This window comes from Triticum dicoccoides, chromosome 6A (assembly GCF_002162155.2).
Source record: "Triticum dicoccoides isolate Atlit2015 ecotype Zavitan chromosome 6A, WEW_v2.0, whole genome shotgun sequence".
NCBI classification, from domain to species: domain Eukaryota; kingdom Viridiplantae; phylum Streptophyta; class Magnoliopsida; order Poales; family Poaceae; genus Triticum; species Triticum dicoccoides.
Genome location: NC_041390.1, coordinates 219,339,553 through 219,361,938, shown reverse-complemented (window position 1 = coordinate 219,361,938; position 22,386 = coordinate 219,339,553). Strand labels below are relative to the sequence as shown.

At 46.9% G+C, this 22,386-nt stretch overlaps 1 protein-coding gene across 1 annotated transcript; it reads left to right on the top strand.

Moving 5' to 3' along the window:
- Positions 1-17,905: 17,905 nt before the first annotated feature.
- On the top strand, positions 17,906-18,491 carry LOC119315410 (monothiol glutaredoxin-S9-like). The gene is made up of 2 exons (XM_037590037.1): positions 17,906-18,062; positions 18,216-18,491. Exons 1-2 carry the CDS (start codon positions 17,906-17,908, stop codon positions 18,413-18,415), a joined length of 357 nt encoding a protein of 118 aa, XP_037445934.1. The 3' UTR covers positions 18,416-18,491.
- Positions 18,492-22,386: the final 3,895 nt, after the last annotated feature.

The following is a 22,386-nucleotide window of genomic DNA, read 5'->3' as shown; positions in this document are numbered from 1 at the left end:
AGTATAATATGCATGTTCTTGCTGCTCCTACTTGCAATTATTATGAGAGAGTAACTACATCTCCGCCTCTCTATTTTGCCAATACAATAAAATTGCAATAAACGATGTATGCTATGTATCGGCCTTTACTTTATGTGCATGAATTGTTCTTTTATGACATGCCGATGCATATAAAGAGAGTTAGACTCCCTTTTGCATGATATATGTTCCTTCGTGCTCAATACTAAATTACAAATCATTGTTAATTAAAATTGGCTTTGATATACCTTGGGATCCGGGTAGATCAATTACTTGAGCACTTTATGCCTAGCTTAATGGCTTTAAAGAAAGCGCCACCACAGAGACAACCCGAAATTTTAGAGAGTCATTTTATTTTGTTTTGTGCTTTTAAAAAGTTTTAGAACTAAAAAATATATAGAGGGGAACCTAAAACTTTCCAAAAAGAAAGTGAAAGTAAGAAAGACGAGCACCATTGAAGAGGGGGAGCTCCTTGAACTTTGTTCATGCCGATGGAAGCTTTGCAAATCTTGATTATAGAAACTTTTCAACAAAAATAATTATCCCCTTGTACAAATCCATTATATTATAAAATAATGTGCCAAGATTTGCCTTTAGGATGATTAGATTGCTTGTTCGCTTTGTGCAGTGCAAAAATAGAAACTTTGGTTGTAGTGCATGAATTTACATTTTTTACTCGAACGTGAAAAGTTTCTGAATTTTTTACACGATACTGGTATACAAATTGTTTATTTTGTCCTAAGGTTTTAGAATTTTTGGAGTTACAGAAGTATAGTAGATGTTCAGATTGCTACACACTGTTCTGTTTTTGATAGATTCTGTTTTTGATGCATTATTTTGTGTGTTTTGATGAATCTATGGATTGTATCGGTCATATAAGTTGTCATGAAGTTAGAGTACAGTACATATAATGCAAAAATAAAATATGAATGAGTTTGCAATAGTACTTAAAGTAGTTATTTGCTTTATTATAACAACGGATCTCATGAGGGTTTTGTTAAGTTTTGTGTGATTGAAGTTTTCAAGTTTTGGGTGAGATCACGATGGATGAAGGAATAAAGAGTGGCAAGAGCCTAAACTTGGGGATGCCCGAGGCACCATGATACGTATTCAACGTATCTATAATTTATGAAGTATTCATGCTAACATATTATCATTCTTGGATGTTTTACAATCATTTTATAGCAACTTTATATCATTTTTTGGGACTAACCTATTGACCCAGTGCCAGTTGTTGTTTACATCGCAAGAAATCAATATCAAACGGAGTCCAAACACCGTGAAATTTTTTGGAGATTTTTTATGGACCGAAACACCCGGGATGGGCCATAGAAGCACCTGGGGGTGCCCCGAGGGGGGCACAACCCACCAGGGCGCGCCTGGGGGCCCAGGCGCGCCCAGGTGGGCTGTGCCCACCTCAGTGGCCTCCCGCACCCCCTCTTTACCCTATGAATTCACAAATATTTCGAAAACCCTCGGGGTTAACCTAGATCAGAAGGTCCACCGCCGCAAGGCTTTGTAGCCACCGAATACCAATCTAGACCCCGTTCCGACACTCTGCCGGAGGGGGAAATCATTTACGGTGGTTGTCGGTGTCAAAACCGGCGGATCTCGGGTAGGGGGTCCCGAACTGTGCGTCTAGGCCGGATGGTAACGGGATGCAGGGGACACAATGTTTTACCCAGGTTCGGGCCCTCTTGATGGAGGTAAAACCCTATGTCTTGCTTGATTAATATTGATGATATGGGTAGTACAAGAGTAGATCTACCACGAGATCAGAGAGGCTAAACCCTAGAAGCTAGCCTATGGTTTGATTGTGTTCTAGTTGTTGTTGTCCTATGGACTAAAACCCTCCGGTTTATATAGACATCGGAGAGGGCTAGGGTTACACAAGGTCAGTTACAAAGGAGGAGATATCCATATCCGTATTGATAGCTTGCCTTCCACGCCAAGTAGAGTCCCATCCGGACACGAGACGAAGTCTTCAATCTTGTATCTTCATAGTCTAACAGTCCGACCAATGGATATAGTCCGGCTGTTCGGAGACCCCCTAATCCAGGACTCCCTCAGTAGCCCCTGAACCAGGCTTTCAATGACGATGAGTCCGGCGCGCAGTGTTGTCTTCGGCATTGCAAGGCGGGTTCCTCCTCCGAATACACCACGAAAGAATTTTGAATATAAGGATAGTGTCCGACCCTGCAAAATAAGTTCCACATACCACCGTAGAGAGAATAATATTTCACAAATTCAGTTTGCTGACTTATTTTGGCAACATGATATTACGTCATGGCCCGGTGATTATTCGAACCGTTTCCTTTAACTAGCCCCGCACATAACGCGAGGCAGTTTTTTGACACGTCTTGTCAAAGCGGAGATCGTGTCCCCTTATTACGGGATTCTCATCAATACGGGTGTGGGTAACCCAACCGCACCATCGATTACGGCGCTTGGGGGATAAGCGAGTTTTACCAGGCTAGTGGGGACGCTTAGTTTCGTCCGCCCATATAAGGAGATAAGGATTCACCTTCTCATCCACGCCTTCTTCCTCCTTTGCTCATCCGTTTTCGCACACTCGAGCTCTAGTGCCCAAGTCCGCACTTCCCACCTCAACCTTCCCCAACCATGTCCGGAGCGGGAGGCAGGTGGATGGTCTCCTCCGTCACGGAGGGAGACATCAAGAAGATGAGGAGAGCCGGATACCTGCCCGACGACATCGCGCACCGGCTCCCAGATGAGGGGCAGCTCATCCCCACCCCCAGGCCTGATGAGAGGGTGGTGTTCCTCACCCATTTCCTTCGCGGACTGGGATTTCCTCTCCACCCATTTGTCCGGGGGCTCATGTTCTACTATGGCCTGGATTTCCACGATCTGGCCCCGAACTTCATCCTCAACATCTCGGCGTTTATTGTCGTGTGTGAGGCCTTCCTCCGCATCAAGCCCCACTTCGGCTTATGGCTGAAGACTTTTAATGTCAAGCCGAAGGTAGTGAGCGGCCGCCAGGTGGATTGCGGAGGCGCCATGGTGGGAAGGATGCCCAATGTCACATGGCTCGAGGGCTCCTTCGTGGAGACAATAAAGGGGTGGCAGTCAGGGTGGTTCTACATCACCGAGCCGCGTGACCCTACATGGGTAGCGGCCCCCGAGTTCCGATCCGGCTTCCCCACACGGCTCACCTCCTGGCAAGAGAAGGTCCTGGGGTAGTCCGGAAGAGCCGACTGGACTCCAAACATGTATTGAAAACATGGTCAACAAGAAGCTCAAATTCGTCAACGTAGTCCAGGTCATGCTCATCCGCCGGATCCTCCCGTGCCAACAACAGGCCTTCAACTTGTGGGAGTTCGACCCGGCGCAGGACCGAACTCTGAACAGGCTCTTCGACACAACTCACGAAGATGCCTGGAGGGTAATGTTCAAGAGTGCCGAGGTCCCCCCTCCCACTACTGAGGATCGCGGATTCAGCATGAAGCGCCAAGCCAGTGCGGCAGGCTGCTTTACCTCTTACAAGATACTTGTTTTTTATATAGATTGACTCCATGCGGGATCTAAACTCCCGTTCCTTTGACAGGACTGGCAGAAAATGGCCGGACAGATCGACTGTCCAGCTCCCTTGCCCGAAGGCCCAACAAATGCTCTTCTGGCGAAGATGCTGACTCCGGATCCTTATACGGTGCCGGAGAAGACCAAGAAGGCCAAGGGAACCCGAAAGAGTTCCCGACGCCAGGTGTCATCGGACTCATCGTCCAAGGACTCTACGGCTCAATCCTCCCCCAAAGACGAGGAGGCAGAAGAGGATTCCCCCCTCTAGACGGGGGAGACAAGAAAAGGAAGGCCGCCCCAGCTGGGGTGGCCGAAGGGTCCAAGAAGGGGAGAACTCTCCTTCCGAACTACTCTACCACCGCCGCCGCCGACGAAGACGAGTGGCTGCCCAAGGCCAAGCCCCTGGGGAAGTTGTAAGTATTTGGATACCAGAGTAAGTCATAGTATTCCTATGCGACACTGCTTTCCCTAACGCCAAAGCATGATTATGCAGGCCGCCACAAGCCAGTATTGGTGTATCATCGGACGGCTCCCTGGGCTCATCGGACATGGATAGCGATCCAGTCCCGACCGCCACCTCCCCTCATCCTACTGACGACGCTGAGGTGCTGTCTCAAGAGGCACCGGGTCGAGGGGAGACAGTCTCGGAGGCGCCTCAAGGCGACCTTCCGGATTTCGGGAGCCGAGGGGATGGGGCCCCTGAGAGCTCCGAGTTCGGCCCTCAGCCGAACACCGTGTCGGAACCTCCAGTGGTTTCGGGCTCGGGTAGGCGGCCTCCTTCTAAGAGGGGCGAGACGCCTGCACCGGCGACCTCTGTCCATCCAGAGGCGCCGGACAATCTGCTGGAAGCGCTTCGCACCGCTTCCATCGACGTGGAGCACCGCACTATTATGAGTGCGGTGATCCAGAAGGTTCAGTCTGCTAAGAGCGGATTGACTGAAGTCTGTGCTAGCCTTCTAACAGGCTTTGAGGTAAGTGTTCAAAGTATAGGAAAAATATTACCGCATATACAGTAGCCCCTGATGCTCTGTTCGGTGTTCACAAAGAAAAGCCGAATAGAGGATCAAACAATATTGCAGGAGTCTAATAGAAGTATGTCAATATGCATATGTAGGCTTCGCTGCTGGCGTTCGCCGCACTGACTGCGGAGGTCGCCATACTGAAGCAGGACCTTAAAGGGTCCCAGGACGAGCTCGGCCTTACCAAGAGGCAGCTCGAGGAGAATAAAGGTAAGTAGTACCTAGTCTGTGTATATGTATAAAAATAATGCGATTGCAAAAATGACAGGATTATCATGAATTTGCCAGGGGCCGCGACCGAAGGCCGAAGATAAAGCGGCCAAGGAGCGCATTGAGCGAGAGAAGCATGAGGCTCGGGTGGGGGAGGTGCAGCAAGAGCTCCAGGCTCTCGTGGCGAAGCACGAGGCGTTGGAGCTTGACTCAAAGACGCGAGAGTCTGAGCTTGCCGCGGCCCTCGAGAGCGCAAAAAGTGCCAAGGCCGAAGCCCAAAAGGCCCTCCAGGAGATCAACGCAATGAAGAAGATAGCGATGGGTAAGGCTTTCTATATGCAAAGCAAGCATGTAAAAGTAAATTACCGATTACTTACCCGAATCCGGAGCTCTCCAGGAGCATTCGCAGATTTGCCTCACAGCGTGTCCGATGTCGCACAATTTTACTAGGCCGAGGATGTAAGCTCAACGGAGAAGCTGTTCTGGTCTCAGTATACTGAGGCCGAACACCCGGTGCGAATGAGCGACCAGCTGAAGCAGATGGTCGAGCTACATAAAGCGGCCGAACAGGCCATGAAGGGCTTTATAGTCCGGCTATGGCCTGGCGACGCCCTTCTGAACAGCTTCTTCAGCCTGGTGAGGCGGCTTGTGGATGCCTGCCTGCGGCTGGAGGTCGTCAAGCGATCCGTCTACATTGAAGGTGCACGCCAGGCTTTCGCCCGTGTGAAATTGCAGTGGGTCAAGCTAGACACCGTGAAGCTAATCAAAGAAGGGCCACCGAAGGGCAAGGAGCACCGCCACCCCGAGATGTACTACGAGGGTGTTCTGCCGGGTGCCCATCTCATAGCGGACGAGTGCACAAAAGATGTAATATTTGAGTGAAACTTTCTTGTGTGGTCCTGTATTTATGAAAATTTGTTTCATATGCGCTATGCAACGCTTGCTTGAATTTAAAATATTGCCTTCTGTTTGGTCGTTTATCCAATCTGAGAGATGGCTAGTTCTCGGCTTCTGCCCCCATGCCACGAGTGCTGGGGTGTTCGGGATAAACCTGAGCACTCTTGTTCCCATGTTTGGGTCCTTCGAGGGAGGTGCTCAGCACAGCGAACAAGGCAACCGGACTAATAATGCTTTATCACTCTCACTTAGCCATAGAATTCTATAATTTTAAATTTTGGCGAAGCCCCTGGTATTCGGAAGGCCGAATTCGGGGCGCGATACACGCCTTTAAGCCGGACAGGGCCGACTCCTCGCCCTAAGCGGCATAAGTCTTTAGGGACTCGAAAACCTCGCCGAACAGCGACCAGTCTCTCGCCTTATCGTGTCAGTCAATTTTAGCTTTCTCTACTGAGGTGCTAAGCCCGGCAGAACCAGGGCACAATCGCAGTAGTTCTCCTAGCGCTACCTTAGCCGATAGAGCGGAACGTAAGGTACCAAAACATAGGAGCCGGGCAAACCCAACATTTGACCAAAGACATGATTCGGAGCTGATGCATATAATGCTATAAGTTCGGGGTGCCGCACTTGTGGAAGTGTTTCAGACTTCTCACACCATATTATGGGTACTTAAGCCCCTGGTGTATCGGCCATACCAAAGTGTATGGTTGCAAGGCGTCATTAATGGACACACATATATAAAACAAGAATGCAATAATAGGCGCAGTGCTATGCATTGTTTATTCAAAAAGAAATTGCGTTAAAGCGGAATGATACAGATAATGCGATAAGCAAATAGTAGGACTATGTCCCTTCCAAGGGCAAGCTGAGGAATGATATTAAATCGAATATTTCGCTCGTTACTGTAATCCACCTGGTAATTCCGTGGTGTGACGTAGCTGTCTGCCTCCTTGGTTGCTGCATCATGTGTTCGGCAATAATGCTGCCGGACAGTGTTTCCAGAGATTAAGGTCCTGAAAAAAGAGAAGAATAACCAAACAGGGAGCCCCTAGTGCGGTTTAAGCTGCGTCTTGGGGCATGCCGCAGTTGTGCCCCACTCCCCATCTGTGCCCGTGGTATTTTTAATGCATAATTATGCACGTGTGGCACGAGTTTCGCCGTATGGCTGGGACTGGGGTGGGGGCCGCATTGCTATGCGAGCTCAAATTGCGCCAGACGGTCCATTTGCCGATTGCACCGAGCGCGCTTGATGGTGCCTGGGTTTTGGAACGCCGAACTGGTTGATTGCCTTGAGAGGCTGCTTTGCGCTTCTGCTGCGAGGGCCACAGTGTGCTCCTCTGTTCGGAGAGAGCGCTCTGTATTTCCATTTATAGTAATAACTCCGCGAGGTCCTGGCATCTTGAGCTTGAGGTATGCATAACGCGGTACCGCATTGAATCTAGCAAATGCGGTTCGCCCGAGCAGTGCATGATAACCACTGCGGAACGGGACTATATCGAAGATTAACTCTTCACTTCAGAAGTTATCCGGGGATCCGAAGACCACTTCCAGTGTAATTGAGCCTGTGCAATGGGCCTCTACACCTGGAATGACGCCTTTAAAGGTCGTTTTTGTGGGTTTGACCCTTGAGGGGTCTATACCCATTTTACGCACCGTGTCCTGATAAAGCAGGTTCAGGCTGCTGCCACCATCTATAAGGACTCGAGTGAGGTGAAATCCGTCAATGATTGGGTCTAGGACCAGTGCGGCGAATCCGCCATGACGGATACTAGTGGGGTGGTCCCTGTGATCGAAAGTGATCGGATAGGAGGACCATGGGTTGACTGGCTCCAACACATATACGTCCCTGAGCGCACGCTTTCGTTCCCGTTTGGGGATGTGCGTTGCATATATCATGTTCACCATCCGCACTTGTGGGGGGAACCTCTTCTGTCCTCCGGTATTTGGCTGCCGGGTCTCCTCCTCGTCATCGCTATGTGGACCCTTATCTTTGTTTTCGGCAATTAACTTGCTGGCCTGCTTGAATACCCAACAATCCCTATTGGTGTGGTTGGCTGGCTTGTCGGGGGTGCCGTGTATTTGACACGAGCGATCAAGTATGCGGTCCAAACTGGACGGGCCCGGCGTACTTTGTTTAAATGGCTTTTTCTGCTGACCGGGTTTAGAGCCTTTGAATCCGGCATTGACTGTCATATCTTCAGCATTATCGCTGTTAATGCGGCGCTTATGTTTGTTGCGACGCGACCTGCTATTGCCGTCCTTGGTATCTGAAGTACCATGGTTCTTTGACATGTTATTGCTGCGAGCCAGCCAGCTGTCTTCTCCCGCACAAAAGCGGGTCATGAGTGTCGTGGGGGCTGCCATAGATTTTGGCTTTTCCTAACCAAGGTGCCGGGCTAGCCACTCGTCACGGATGTTGTGTTTGAAAGCCGCTAAGGCCTCTGCATCCGGACAGTCGACGATTTGATTTTTCTTTGTAAGGAACCGAGTCCAGAATTGTCTGGCCGACTCTTCTGGCTGCTGAATTATGTGGCTCAAGTCATCGGCATCTGGCCGTCGCACATAAGTGCCCTGAAAGTTGTTGAGGAATGCGGCTTCCAGATCATCCCAACAGCTAATGGAATCTGCTGGCAAGCTGTTAAGCCAATGCCGCGCTAGTCCTTTAAGCTTTAGTGGGAGGTATTTGATGGCGTGTAAGTCATCACCGCGGGCCATGTGGATGTGGAGGAGGAAATCCTTGATCCATACCGACGGATCTGTAGTGCCGTCGTATGATTCAATATTTACAGGTTTGAAACCTTCTGGGATTTGATGATCCATTACTTCGTCTGTGAAGCATAAAGGGTGTGCGGCGCCTCTGTATTGGGCTATGTCACGACGCAGCTCGAATGGGTCTTGCCCGCTGTGTTCAGCCCGTCCGGATTTACTTTTACTGTATCCAGCGTGACGTTTATCGTCTCGCATAGTGGCGCGCCCTCGTGATCCGTAAATCGATCTTGCATGCTTTGCTTTGTCCTCCAATACGTCTCGCAGGTCTGGCGTGTTTCCCCATGCCTTTTTATTTGAATGGCGTCGGGGTGCGTGCTGAGTTTTTGGCTGGAATGCCTCTCTATCACAGCCACGAGGTGGCCGATCAGCCACATCATACGCTTCTTCCTCCAGTCGGGGTAGCAACCTGCACTTTGGGTAACTCTTGGAGGGGCGCTCGATTTTATATTCCTCGGCAGCGAGGACTTCAGTCCATCTGTCAGCTAGCAGATCTTGATCAGCTTGAAGCTGCTGCTGCTTTTTCTTCAGGCTATTTGTCGTGGCCATAAGCCGGCGCTTGAAGCGCTCTTGTTCGACGGGGTCCTCTAGCACAGCGAATTCGTCGTCGCCGAGGCTTGCCTCGTCTTCGGAGGGGGGCATGTAATTATCATCATCCTCCTCTCCGTCTGCCGCTCTCTCAGGAGGGCTGGCTCCTCCATCCTCCTACTCTAAATCTTAATGGAGGGGATTGTTGTTGTCTTCGGCACTATCCGGAGTGTTATTATCTCCTGTGCTGGTATCACCACTTTTGCTTTGGCGGGACTTAGAGCGGCGCCGCTGACGCCGATGCTTGGGCTGCTTCTTGGAGGGGTCATCCTCTGCTATCTCGTCGCCATTGCCTTTTTTGGGTGTATCCACCATGTATATATCATATGATGAGGTGGCTTTCCAGTGCCCTATAGGCGCTGGTATATGTTCGTCTCCTACATCATCGTCCATACCATCGATGTCTTCGGAGTCGAAGTCGAGCATGTCAGTTAAATCATCGACAGTGGCTACAAAGTGGGTGGTGGGTGGGCGTCAAATTTCTTCGTCGTCCGCATCCCAATCCTGTTGGCCATAGTCCGGCCAGGGCTTCCTGACAAAGAGAGAGACCTTAGTGAATTCAGAATGTCGCCGAAGGGTGAGTGCTGAAAGATATCCGCGGCGGTGAATTCCATGATCGGCACCCAATCGGATTCGATTGGCAGGGGCGCGGAAGGTTCGGAGTCCGGAAAAGAGTCCGGCACCTTGGAGTCACGGGCCTCGTAGAGGATGAGGCTGGTGTTTGGCTCGATCGCTGTTGAGACCGCAGCCCCGAGGCAGTGTCTAGCCACCCGTCCTCGATCGGCGCAATTGGCTCCGAGCTAAGGGTCGGAGCTGATGCGGGCGCGGCCTCCAGGGCACTGTTCGGTGGCAGAGCTAGGTCATACCCATCGTGACAGTGCGGCGCGCTTGGCTGTGGCTCAAATCCGTCGAAGATCAAGTCTCCATGGATGTCAGCCGTGTAGTTCAAACTTCCAAATCTGACCTGATGGCCAGGGGTGTAGCTTTCAATCTGCTCTAGATGGCCAAGCGAATTAGCCCGCAGTGCAAAGCCGCCGTACACGAAGATCTGTCCAGGGAGAAAGGTCTTACCCTGGACCGCATCGTTGTTGATGATCATAGGAGCCATCAGGCCCAAAAGTGACGACACAGAGGAACTCTCAATGAAAGCACCAATGTCGGTGTCAAAACCGGCGGATCTCGGGTAGGGGGTCCCGAACTGTGCGTCTAGGCCGGATGGTAACAGGATGCAGGGGACACAATGTTTTACCCAGGTTCGGGCCCTCTTGATGGAGGTAAAACCCTACGTCCTGCTTGATTAATATTGATGATATGGGTAGTACAAGAGTAGATCTACCACGAGATCAGAGAGGCTAAACCCTAGAAGCTAGCCTATGGTTTGATTGTGTTGTAGTTGTTGTTGTCCTACGGACTAAAACCCTCTGGTTTATATCGACACCGGAGAGGGCTAGGGTTACACAAGGTCGGTTACAAAGGAGGAGATATCCATATCCGTATTGCCTAGCTTGCCTTCCGCGCCAAGTAGAGTCCCATCCGGACACGAGACGAAGTCTTCAATCTTGTATCTTCATAGTCTAACAGTCCGTCCAATGGACATAGTCCGGCTGTCCGGAGACCCCCTAATCCAGGACTCCCTTAGTGGCCATCTTCATCATCCTGGCGGCCACCACGATGAGGAGGGAGTAGTCCACCCTCGGGGCCTAGGGCTTGTGAAAGTAAGTTATATCGACTAGAGGGGGTGAATAGGCGATTTTTACAAATTCGTCACAGAGGAATTTTAGGGTGAGGAAATTCCTAAGCAACGAACTACTTAGCAGCGGAATAAGTACTCAGATGCAAGTATAGTAGAGTAGTAGCAGAGTCGTCATGATGAAATGAAAACAAGCACAGAGTACAAGTAGCGTAAACACAAGATGAGCAGGCTGAAGACAAACTGACTGAAGAAATAGGATTGAGGAAACTGAGAAAGTCTTCAGTCAAAGTCTTCAAATAGTAACGATCAAGTACTTCTACATAGAAATGAGGAAATGAAAGAGTTGAGGAAATAGAACCAGTAGCTTGGTGAAGACAATGATTTGGTAGACAGGTTCCAACTGCTGTGATAGTCGCACGTCTGGTTGGAGTGTCTAGATATTTAAACCTGAGGACACACAGTCCCAGACACACAGTCTCGGACACACAGTCCTCACCATATTCTCCTTGAGCTATGGTCACATAGACCTCACCCAATCACTCGTGGTAAGTCTTCAGGTGACTTCCAAACCTTCACAGACTTGGTCACTCGGCAATCCACAATTTCCTCTTGGATGCTCTAGACCATGACGCCTAACCGCCTGGAGGATGCACGGTCCTCAAATGTAACAAGCGTCGGTTCCACACAGCAACAATTTCTTCAGTGATGCTCTATCACTTTGGGTTTGTAGGTGTTGGGGTTTGGGTTTTCCTCACTTGATGATTTTCTCTCAAAGTCCTCGGAGGATGGGATGCTCTCAATAACAAGTGTCAGTTTCTCGTGGAGCAGCCAACCAGCTAGTAGTTGTAGGGGGCGGCTAGTTATAGCCTAAGGAGCAGCCCAACATGATAAGACATAAATTCCCTTCAATGATATGACCGTTAGTTGGGTAGATATTTTGGAACAGCCGACGCATAGCACAGCAACGGTCGGAAATTTGACTATCAAATTCCTCAGGGATATCATGTTCCTCACTTGTAGGCAATCCGCACCGGCGAATTCCTAACTCCTCAGTCAGAACAAATTCCTCAGGGACCAGAATATCTTCGTCTATCACTGATGAAATTGACTGAACTGTATGAGATTTCCAATGGCTTCACCCGAAAGGATTGGTAGGTGTAGGATTTTGAGATGAGCATCACTTGGGAACTTTTCCTTAGTTTTACCTTGACCCCCTTTAATAGTACGGTGTTTCCTATGACTCAAGAAAGAGAAAAACGGAAGTACGAAAACTAAAGCCTTCAAGCTTCATATTCCTCGCATGAATACAAAGTCTTCAGGATCACACCAATTTCTTCACTTTCAAAGTCTTCAGAAAGCCAAAGTCTTTAGTTGAAGACATTCAATTTTAGGGGTCGACTTTCTTTGTAAATATCAAACTCCTCATAGACTTATAGAACTGTGTACACTCACAAACACATTAGTCCCTTAACCTATAAGTCTTCAATACACCAAAATCACTAAGGTGCACTAGATGCACTTACAATCTCCCCCTTTGTGGTGATTGATGACAATATAGGTTAAGTTCTCAACGGGAATAAACATGTGAAGTGTAAATACTGATATTGAGGAATTTCATTGCAATATATAGAAAAACTCCCCCTGAAGATGTGCATGTGTGAGGAATTTGTCTTGAAGAGCAAATGCACATTGTACAATAGAATCATGGAGATCTCCCCCAATATCTTGTAATTCATACACGCATTTAACATATGATATGTAGAATTTGAAATGCATGATGAAATATGGTGGCTGAAGTAATTCAGCATGCGTGCATTAACATATATGAGCAAATAGCATGCAGAAGAACATAGCAAAAGTATCAGACCGCCATCGAACTTAAGTTTACAACTCGATCCAACAAATGCTTCAGAAGAATGAGAGTTGTAACTTAGCAAAAAACGCCCATATATAGAGACCCGCTTGAAGACTAACTCAAAATTCTCCCCCTTTGTCATCAAATGACCAAAAGGGATGAAAATGAGGACTCACGCCCCTAAAGAATATCATCATGAAGTCGATGGAGGAGCGCTAGCATTGTTGGGGTCGTCCGTTGGAGTAGGGCCTGCCACAGTGTCGTTCAAGTCTTCATGCTCATCAGTCTCGCATGATGAAGAATATGAACTGGCCACAAGCTGAGGAACTTTGACCTTCTTGAATTTCTTCAGAGGTGGTTGTGCCTAGTCAAAGTCCTGTTGAAATTCCATCTTCTTGAGATCTTCAGCACTTTAGAGGTTAGAAGAATGGCCCAAGTGCGGTCAAAGACTTCATGCAGGTAGTACTGATTCTTCTTCACATTATTTTGAGTGACTGTCATGTTCTGAAGAATAGCACTAAACTGACGCTTGACCCACTTGTGGTTGTGATCGACCTTCTGATGAGGACTGAGGAGAAGCTCACGATCAGTCATCACCCTTGGAGCAGTGGCTTGAGGAAATTGCCTTAAAGCATTTGTGGCGGAGTCGTGAGTGGCAGAGTCATCATTGGTGGAGTAGGATGCAGCTTTGCGAAACTGTCCATCCAATGGACGAATGCCTTCATCAATAATAGCAGCCTTGCCCTTCTCATCAATTGAGGAAATAGTCCATTTGAGGACTTCAATTGGGGGCAACTAGCTAACGTGATTTTGCAAATCAGCCTTGTACTGAATTGAAGACCTTGATCTGATGAATCTCATGATCCAGGGAGCGTAAGGCTTCAATTCAAACGGTGAAAGAGCGACATTGGCCAAAGTCATCATGAAGAAATCATGGTAGTTGATAGGAATACCATGTATGATGTTGGAAAGCAGATTCTTCATGATGCCAACAACTTCTTCATCATCGGAGTTGTGGCCCTTGATTGGACTGAGGGTTTTGGTCAATATCTTGTATATTGTCCTTAGAACATAGAGTAGTTCCTTGACGAGGAATTGGGTCCTTGGATCTTGGCCTGGCTTCAAAGGCTTCATTAGCACTTGCATCAACTGGTTTGATAGCTCAGGTTCATCATAGATGCACCTTGCACCTTCGATGGGAGGACTGACTGGGATGGCGTGAAGCAATTCAGAGGCCGGTGCTTTGTAGTGAGTATTTTCAGTCATCCAGTCCAGCACCCATGAGTTCACATCTTCAACGTTACCAGTGATGTGCAACGTGGCATAAAACTGAAGAATGAGTTCTTCATTCCAATCGCAGATGTCAGTGCACAGGTTGAGCAGTCCAGCATCATGAAGAACACTAAGGAGTGGGGTGAAGCAGGGCAGCGACTCCATATCAACATGAGGAATTTGCTCATGGTCAAAGACCTTGTCTTTATCAAACAACAGTGAGGAATATAAATTTATTTGGCTTGCTATCCATAAGCACTTGCGTTTGAGTCTTGCAGAGTCATATGGACTATAATCCATGAAGAATATGTGCTCAGCAAAGAAGTTATCAGCTTTGAACTTCTGCTTCTTGGAGTGAGGATTCTGAGGCTTGGGCTGAAGATTTGCAATGGTTGCCATCACAACCTCTTGAATCACAGTTTCTTGAGCCACATGCTGAGGAATTTCAGTGGGAATCTCTTCAGCATCCTTGGCCTCCATGTCAACAGCAATTTTTCATTAGTGCTAGTGGCTGGAACTTCTTCAGGTATAGTGAGGAGAGATGCCTGGAGTTCTTCAGATCCCGTGTGAATTTCTTTGGTCTGGGCAGGGGACTGAGCAATCTGTTGCAAAGGTGTGAACAGTGGTGAATTGGGGTGATGACTTTCCTAGTAGTCATCATTCAGAATTGGAGTGGTGCACCCAATGTCCATGTCTTCATCTTCTTCATCTATTTCTTCAATGCCGGCCTCTTCAGCAGTGAACTGAGGCATGGGCAAGGATACCAATGGGGTTGAAGGGATGTTATCCACTTCAATTGCTTCATCCAACTGCTCTGACGTAGTAGCAGAAGGATTTTCTTCATTTGATTCATTGGGAATCACATATTCCTCACCAAAGGGAACAATCTCCTTTGATGTCATGCTTGATAGAGGAACACCATCTATGGGATTTTCATAGGAGCTTGTCAAAGTCTTCACTTTCTTTGGGGCTGAAGACTCTGAGGAAGCAGATGCTTTCCTTTTCTTAACAACGGCTCGCTCCGCAGCCTTGGTTTTCTTCGCTTTTGATGCAGAAGGAAGATTGATGCTTGTTGTTGGTGCCGGAGGAGCAGAGGAAATTGGTTCGGTTTCTTCAGGCACAATTGATGCAGTTGTCCTGGCTTGGTTAATCTCTTCAGGCACTGTAGAAGATGCTTCAATAGGCCTGGCTTGTTCTTCAGGCGCAACACTAGAGGTTGCCCTGGTAGTTTCATCAGCGGTTGGAATGTCTTCATCAACCCTGGTGCTTTCAGTATCTTCAGTAGCCTGATTTTCATCACCGGTGCTGGCATGTTCTTCATGTTGTGTTGGGGCTGCAACATTTGAGGTGAATCTCTTCGCCATGTTGACGAATCTGACCTTGGCTCCCAGCCAATCTGCATGGTATACATCAAATTCATCACTGAGTGCTTTGATCTCAGCTTGTATGGTCACAAGTTCATTAGTTGTCATTCTGGCAATGTTCTTCTTCAGAAGATGTTGTTTCTTGTACTGAGCCTTCTTGAGCTTCCCGGCCTTCTCAAACTTCCATTTTTCTTCGCCTATGAAGGCTGTCAGCATGTGGTTCTGGCCAGGTGTGAGATTGAAATCAGGCATAGGAGTGTTGGGGTCCTTGTGCCGGAGATCAATAAGTCTAGGATCAGCTTGGGATCCAGCAAAACAGGCACATTGGTGCCTTTGGCTCTAGCGGCCCATTGTTGTCTGTCTCTGATGATTTCTGCTAATTCCTCATCATGAGCTTCTTCTTCACTAGACAGTACATGGAAGGCGAGCTACTTCTTGTGAGGACTTAGCCTTGTGCCTCGTCCAGCAGTGGCCTTTGTCTTCAGCAAAGTTGGGCCTGTTGAGGATTGCAGAGGAGCTGAGGAACTTGCAGAGGCTCCTGAAGCAATTGAGATGCCAGTGGTCCTTTGGCATGAGGCGAGGTGCGCAGGTGCTCAGGACTTTGCAACAACAGCTCAAGCTTTTGCAATAGTGGGAGCTAGAGATGCTTGAGGAATTTGCCGTGAGGGCTTTGACGAGCTTGGCCGTGAGGGCATTGCAGCTGAGGAACTGGGCTTGTGTGCAGGCTTCTTGGGCATAGCCTTCTTTGACTTGCTAGCAGAGGCCTTAGCAGCGGTAGCGGCAGAATCTTCATTGAATTTCTTGACTGCTTCCTTGGACATTTTGGCCAACTTTGCTTGCCGCCTGGCCCATTCATCAGGATAGTCCTCACCGTGCTTGAGGCTAGTGGGATCAGCAATTTGGCCAGGCGCCTGCGAAGGTCTTGGGCAAGGAGGGTGTAGAGCGAATTTCTTCATATATTTAGGAGTGACATATATGTACTCCCTCCATTCCTGTGCCCATCTCCTCTCTATCCTTTGAATGCGCATCTTGTGCTCATTCTTTGTTTCTTCAACCGGAGTGCAGTACCCTGCATAGATGTCAACAGGGATCTCAAACATTGTGTTGACTTCCAATCTCTTTCCTCCCTTCTGAGGTTTCTTGCCATCTGCCATTTTCTTCTGCTGAGGAATTTGAACAACAGAATTCTCTGAAGAGGAATGCAATTTGTCTTTGAGGAACGCTGCAAATGATTTAAGTTGATGAGAACCTAGTGATTCAGTAGCAGACATGTGTACCTATGAACAGAGTATAGGTGCCAAGAATTTGGAGAGGTCACATGCGTTCTCAGAAGTTTTTTAAAAAGAGCAAGTTTGAGGTATTTGACCAGGAGTGTCTTGAGGAGTTTCACTAAGCGGTCTTTGACTTAGGTTCCAGAGTTGTATAGATTGAAAAATCCACACAATTGAGGAATGATGAAGAAAAACATTGCTTGGAGAAATAGATCAAGAACAGATGCATGTGAGGTGTTTAACTAGTGGGGAAGTTGAAGAATAAACACCTTTTGAAGATTTTGTGAAAATCATCAGAATCAACAAGGGCAGTAAAAATAGATTTTATTTACCCTTGATGAAGAACACGACAAACTGGGAAGTGTAGATGGGAAGTTCACCCGTTCAGATCTTCCACGCCCTAACTCGGCGGCGGAAGACAGCTACGGTGGCGGCAGAGTGAAGATTTCCGCGGCCGGCGCGAGTACGACGGCGACGAGGTCGAGGCAGTGAAGCTCTTCCTCACCAGCGACGATGGAAGTAGCGGAGGCGCAAGGTCTGAGAGCTCGAGCGAGGGGAGTGAGGTCGAGCGGGGTAAATGAAGTCTGATGAGGGTGAGGGTATTTATAGCCGAGGTGAAAAAATGCCCGCCCAAAGAAATTGGACGAACGTGCCCCTGACCTTTCTCATCGTAGCAACATGTGTCACCCACATACAGTGAGGTGGAGATCATGTCAGATCATGGGTGAATAGAATAATCATTTTGTGGGATGTGAAACGGTTTGAGCAGCAAAAGCCAAAAAATTGAGATATGAAAATTTTAATGTTTCGTTCGCAAATTCTTTAGTTGACAAGGACACAGTGAAGATTTTGAACGAGTTCCAAATAAAACGCACATGAAGAATTTGTGAATAGACTGGGTTGAGTTTAGCATAGAGGGGGAAGGGTCTGATCACATTCACTTAGCAAAAAAAGTCAACTTGAAGAAATAGCAATAAGTGAATATTGTAGAGGACTAAAACTCAAATATATATATATATATATATATATATATATATATATATATATCTTGGCTATTCTGTTACGTGTAACAGAATATTATTCTGTTACCCTACTTGAACTGATGGTTTCAGGCGGTTGTACTGATGATTTTCATCTCATTGAACTCTGAGCTATTTTTCTCTACAGAAGCGTGCACGCCATGGCGTGGGCGAGAAGCGGAAGGAGCTGGGCGCCTCTTACCTTGCGGCCCTTGCGCACACGCAGTAGAGTGGCGGTACAAGTCCACACGCAGGCGGCAACCGGAGCATGAGCGAACGCGGGGGAAGCAGAGAAGCAGGCGTCCATGGCGGTGGCAAGGGACTTGGCGCAGCAACGGCGAACCGAGCGGAAAAGAGAAGAGATCGATCACATCGTACGTTGCTCGGCCGATCGAGATGTACCAAGTGATCCCCTACAGCGCCGACCGGCTGCCGGCGTGCCCGCGGCGGTCCGAGCAGGCCGAGGCCGAGGGCGCGGCCGGACAGGAGAGCGGGCTCGCGGCTCGACGACGCGGCGGCGAGGGACGACGGCAGGGAGGTGGTGAGGAGGGCGGTGTCCATTATTCAAACAAACCCTTCGATGACTTATCGGCTGCCTTGCTTGAGGAAGAGTGTCACTAAAATGGAGACGAACCCTCGCCTATCGAAGTTCTGTTAAAAAACCTCGTACGAGAACTTGTATAGAGAAGGATTTCCCGCGGCACAGCAGTTCTTCCATACCAACTTAGCTTCCCGGCCGAGCTCGCCGCGGCGGTGGCCGGGAACGCTGGAGGCAAGGCTGTCGTCGCGCTGCCGGCGGTCTTCGTCGGTGGGAGGATCCTCGGTGGGCTCGATTGGCTCATGGCCGTGCACATCTCCGGCGAGCTCGTGCCCATACTCAAGGACGCCGGCGCGCTCTGGCTCTGAGTCTCTGGCTCTGAGCAAAACCAAAGATGCATACGGGACGGGGTACTACGGACGTACGAACAACTGTTTGATCATGAGTTAATATTCTTTTCATTTCTACTTTTGACTCTTGATGAGATCATGTGAGTTACTGCTGCTCGATCTTCAGTCTCTCTTGATTGGGATCAATAATGGAGTACCATCTTAGCTATAGTTAGGCTTAAACTCTTTTGATTAGGGTAGGAAAAATTAGGAACTATTGTGCCATCTCGTGCTTATTTTCAACCACACGCTTGTCAGTACATGCATGAGTGAAGAGGGGTGTACTACTTAGCACTGTATAAATCATGTTCCTTTCATCTTGCACATCAGTTTTCTAGATGCCAATTCATTTTGTATTTGAAGGTTTCTTCTAGCAGGCTTATGATGTTATCACGAAATGGCACTGTGTTGGATATTTGTAATCCATGACGGGGTGCTTGTTTGTTGCAGCTGATTTTACCTCTCTCTTCTTCTATAGTACTCCTATTTTTCATAGATTAATTTTGTATTCTTCTGAAAAATATCCAATTTTTGGGGTTGTACTGAGCGGTTTTCATAGACTGGACTTTACTCTGTTTTTTCCGTAAGATTTTCCTCGTAACTTTCCAACGATCTATGGTATCATCGTCCCCAAACTTGCATGATTCATATAGTTGAACTGAATGACATTTTTTTCAAAAAGAAAATATTTGTTTGCAACGATGTTTTGGACTTCTCTCATTTTACGACCTAAACATTTACCATTTGAATTTTCATATAGGGTTTTCTTCGCAAACCAAACCAAATCGTCTCAGGTTTCGATTATCTAACATGAACAAAAGAGATCCGGAACACACACGATGTCTGCAAAAGCTTCATCAGCAGCAAACTCATAGTAGGTTCCCACGAGTGTGAATTAACAAGGGTGGCATGGCACCAAGTTACTGCACCAGCTTAATTCCTATGTACTACATACTGTACTTAGTAGTGGTGGTGCCACTAGTGGCAGAGGTGATGTTATCTATGATGCATAGATGACACTCTCAGGACCTCCTCTTCCTCTTCTTCTTGTCCTCGGACTTGTCGCCTGCGTTCTTGAGCTGCAATGGAACACAGCACCGTCAGCCATCTCAATGGATCACACCGTATAAAAATGAATCGAATTTTAGCAACCGTGGGTGGAGGATGAGTAGTCAGCCAAGGTGGCTAGGGTGCTTACCCCGATGACGAGGATACGACGAGGATAATGACAAAACAGGTGAAGAGGGTGAGTGCATGCTTGATGTAGCCCATGACGCCGCGGCGCGCCCTCTCGATGATCTCCTTCGTGTCATACACCATGTTGAACTTGTTGAGTTCTAATTTTTGAACCTTCCCGGTAGTAATACATGTACTGGGCGGTACAAGATTGTTGAGCAGCTGACCCACAGAAACAAAAACACTCCTGGAGTGCACACGCAAAATCATTTACAAAAATAGTGGTAGCAAGAAGCAATAAACATGTAGAAACAATACTACAAGATTTGTGAACAAAAGGTCGTATAGAAGTTGTACTGATCCACGGAAAGATTTGCTACTTGCAAGAAAATAAATATGAAATCTATCTTGGAGATTCGACATATGTTCCATTGATTACATTCAATCATGTATGTACTGAAGAAACAAAATGCAACTCCACCATTTAGTAGTTCATGTAAAAAGAATAACCAAGTTAAAGTACAGTAACATCATAATTCAGAAATAAAAAAACAGTTTCGTACTGTTTTTGCTATAAGAACTAAGTTAACGTACACCATGGGGCTGGACTAGGATACGCTGCATATCCTGGAGTGGTGGAGAGGAAGCTCATGTCACTACCAAATCTATCAGGGTACTACAAATTCAAGGAACATAAGTAAAACCAAAATAATTTATTACAAGCACTCCTATGAACAGAACTTAATTTAGAAATTGAGGTGAACATAAACAGTGAAAACAAGAGTTTGCTACTGCTAGATTTCCAATCGTCGAACAACTTCTAGGAACGTGTGGGAGTCAGACAACGTGCCTGAACTGTGTGTTGACTGGTAGTTGAACTTGCTACCCATCCACACTAGTACCAGCGGCACAAGACCGCAGTATTTAAGCAAATACCTGATGGCATCAAGAAAATAAGTGAAAGGGCCTCCCACTCCCCTACTCTATCTCCTCCCACTCCCTGCATACACACCAACAATGGACAGACCAACAACATCAATCCTCAAGCAATAATCAAGAGAGCTCACAATCTCCAAGGGAGATGCCTATGAATTCACCATGGAAGGGCCTCCCACTCCCCTGCTCTATCTCCTCCCACTCCCTGCATACACACACACAGAGCAGAGAGAGAGGATGAGAGGGATATTGCAGAGCTGGATCGAGGATGGAGCACAGGGTGGCCTGCACGCAGCTCTTTTCTCATGACCGGCTATGGAGCATGATGTTGTACTGACGAGGCAAAGGTCCAAATATATGGAGGGACTAGTAACGGTCTCAGGAATTGACTACATTATTTTAGTTAACTTGATCTTCATCAGTACTAGAATGACAGGACAGGAAGTTTGTATTTGTAGCAGCACACACACTAAACTTACAGAAATTTTTTTGAACTTTTTTAGGTGATTGCATTAGTACTAATATGATTGGAAAAATATTTCAGATTTGCAGCAGCACACACATGAAACTTACAAAATTTTATGGAAATGCACGAGTTCTGATTTATCAGTACATAGTTTTATGGAAATGCGCGATTTAATTTCTTATAGGCACTATCTAGGCAAAGAACACTTGGTATTGAACCTTTTTCCAAGTATGTATTGAACTGATATATTTTTTGTCAATGAACTGTTGTAGTATAGGTACTAGAGATACCAGCATCTTTTTATATATCATGATAAAAAGCAAACAAACACGCATCATCTCCATAAGACCATTCTCTCATCATCTTCAGAACATACATACGACAGAAAATTGAACTAACAATAGAAGAAATTTATATTTTTTGGGGACTGATATCATGTAATACGACATGCAGAAAGCATGCCAAGAGAAATGTATTTTTTAGTTGAAGAACTAGCAGTCGTGCAGCACAAGAGGCACGGCATGGTGCTATTAACTAACTTTCAGAGATCCTTTCTGCTTTTGTAGTAGTACCTGAGGTCATAATATAAGGGTCCATAATTTACCATTTGATTGCCTTCATGCCACCAGCAGCGCACCATTAAAGAACTGATGAACTGATGCTGGTAGCTCTCACTGGCCTTCTACTAGTACCTCTCACTGGCCTTCTTTATTCTGCACCCAGCAAGCCCAAGATGTCCATAAATCAAAGAAAAACCAACAAACACTGCACAAAAAGGTGTTGTTAATAGGGTTGCAAGAACGCTAAAAATACAATATAAACAATGAATGCTAGAATAGTAATTGTGTAACACCATTCAACAACTACAATTCATGAAGGAAATATATCAAAACATCCACCAAAGAGGTGCATGAATATTAGTTTCCCATGGAAATTATAAAAACTATACGCAGGTAGCTAGCTTTTCTCCTCTGTTTTTTTGGCATATGCAAAGAATATGAAGTCGGAAATGTTCTAATTGTAAAACACACTCCAAAGCAAACCTATTTTCCTATTCCATATCAAAATATAAATTGTTTTAGGATAATCCATCTTGGAAAGGTAGTCATCTTTTCCAAGGGACCTTCTCTAAGCAATAAGAAGAAAGTTCATGCCACAAAAGGGACCTTCTCTAAGTAGTAAGTACAAAGTTCAGGTCACAAAGTTTACTCGTAGACATATACAAAATAAAATAAAACAATGATCACTTGAACTAATTGGAGAATAACATGCGAGCTTATAGCATTTGATCACTTGAACTTATAGCAATAGGAATAAGAAATATGTACGGCCTCCGACCTATGGAGATTATAAGAAATTTGTAAATACTAGT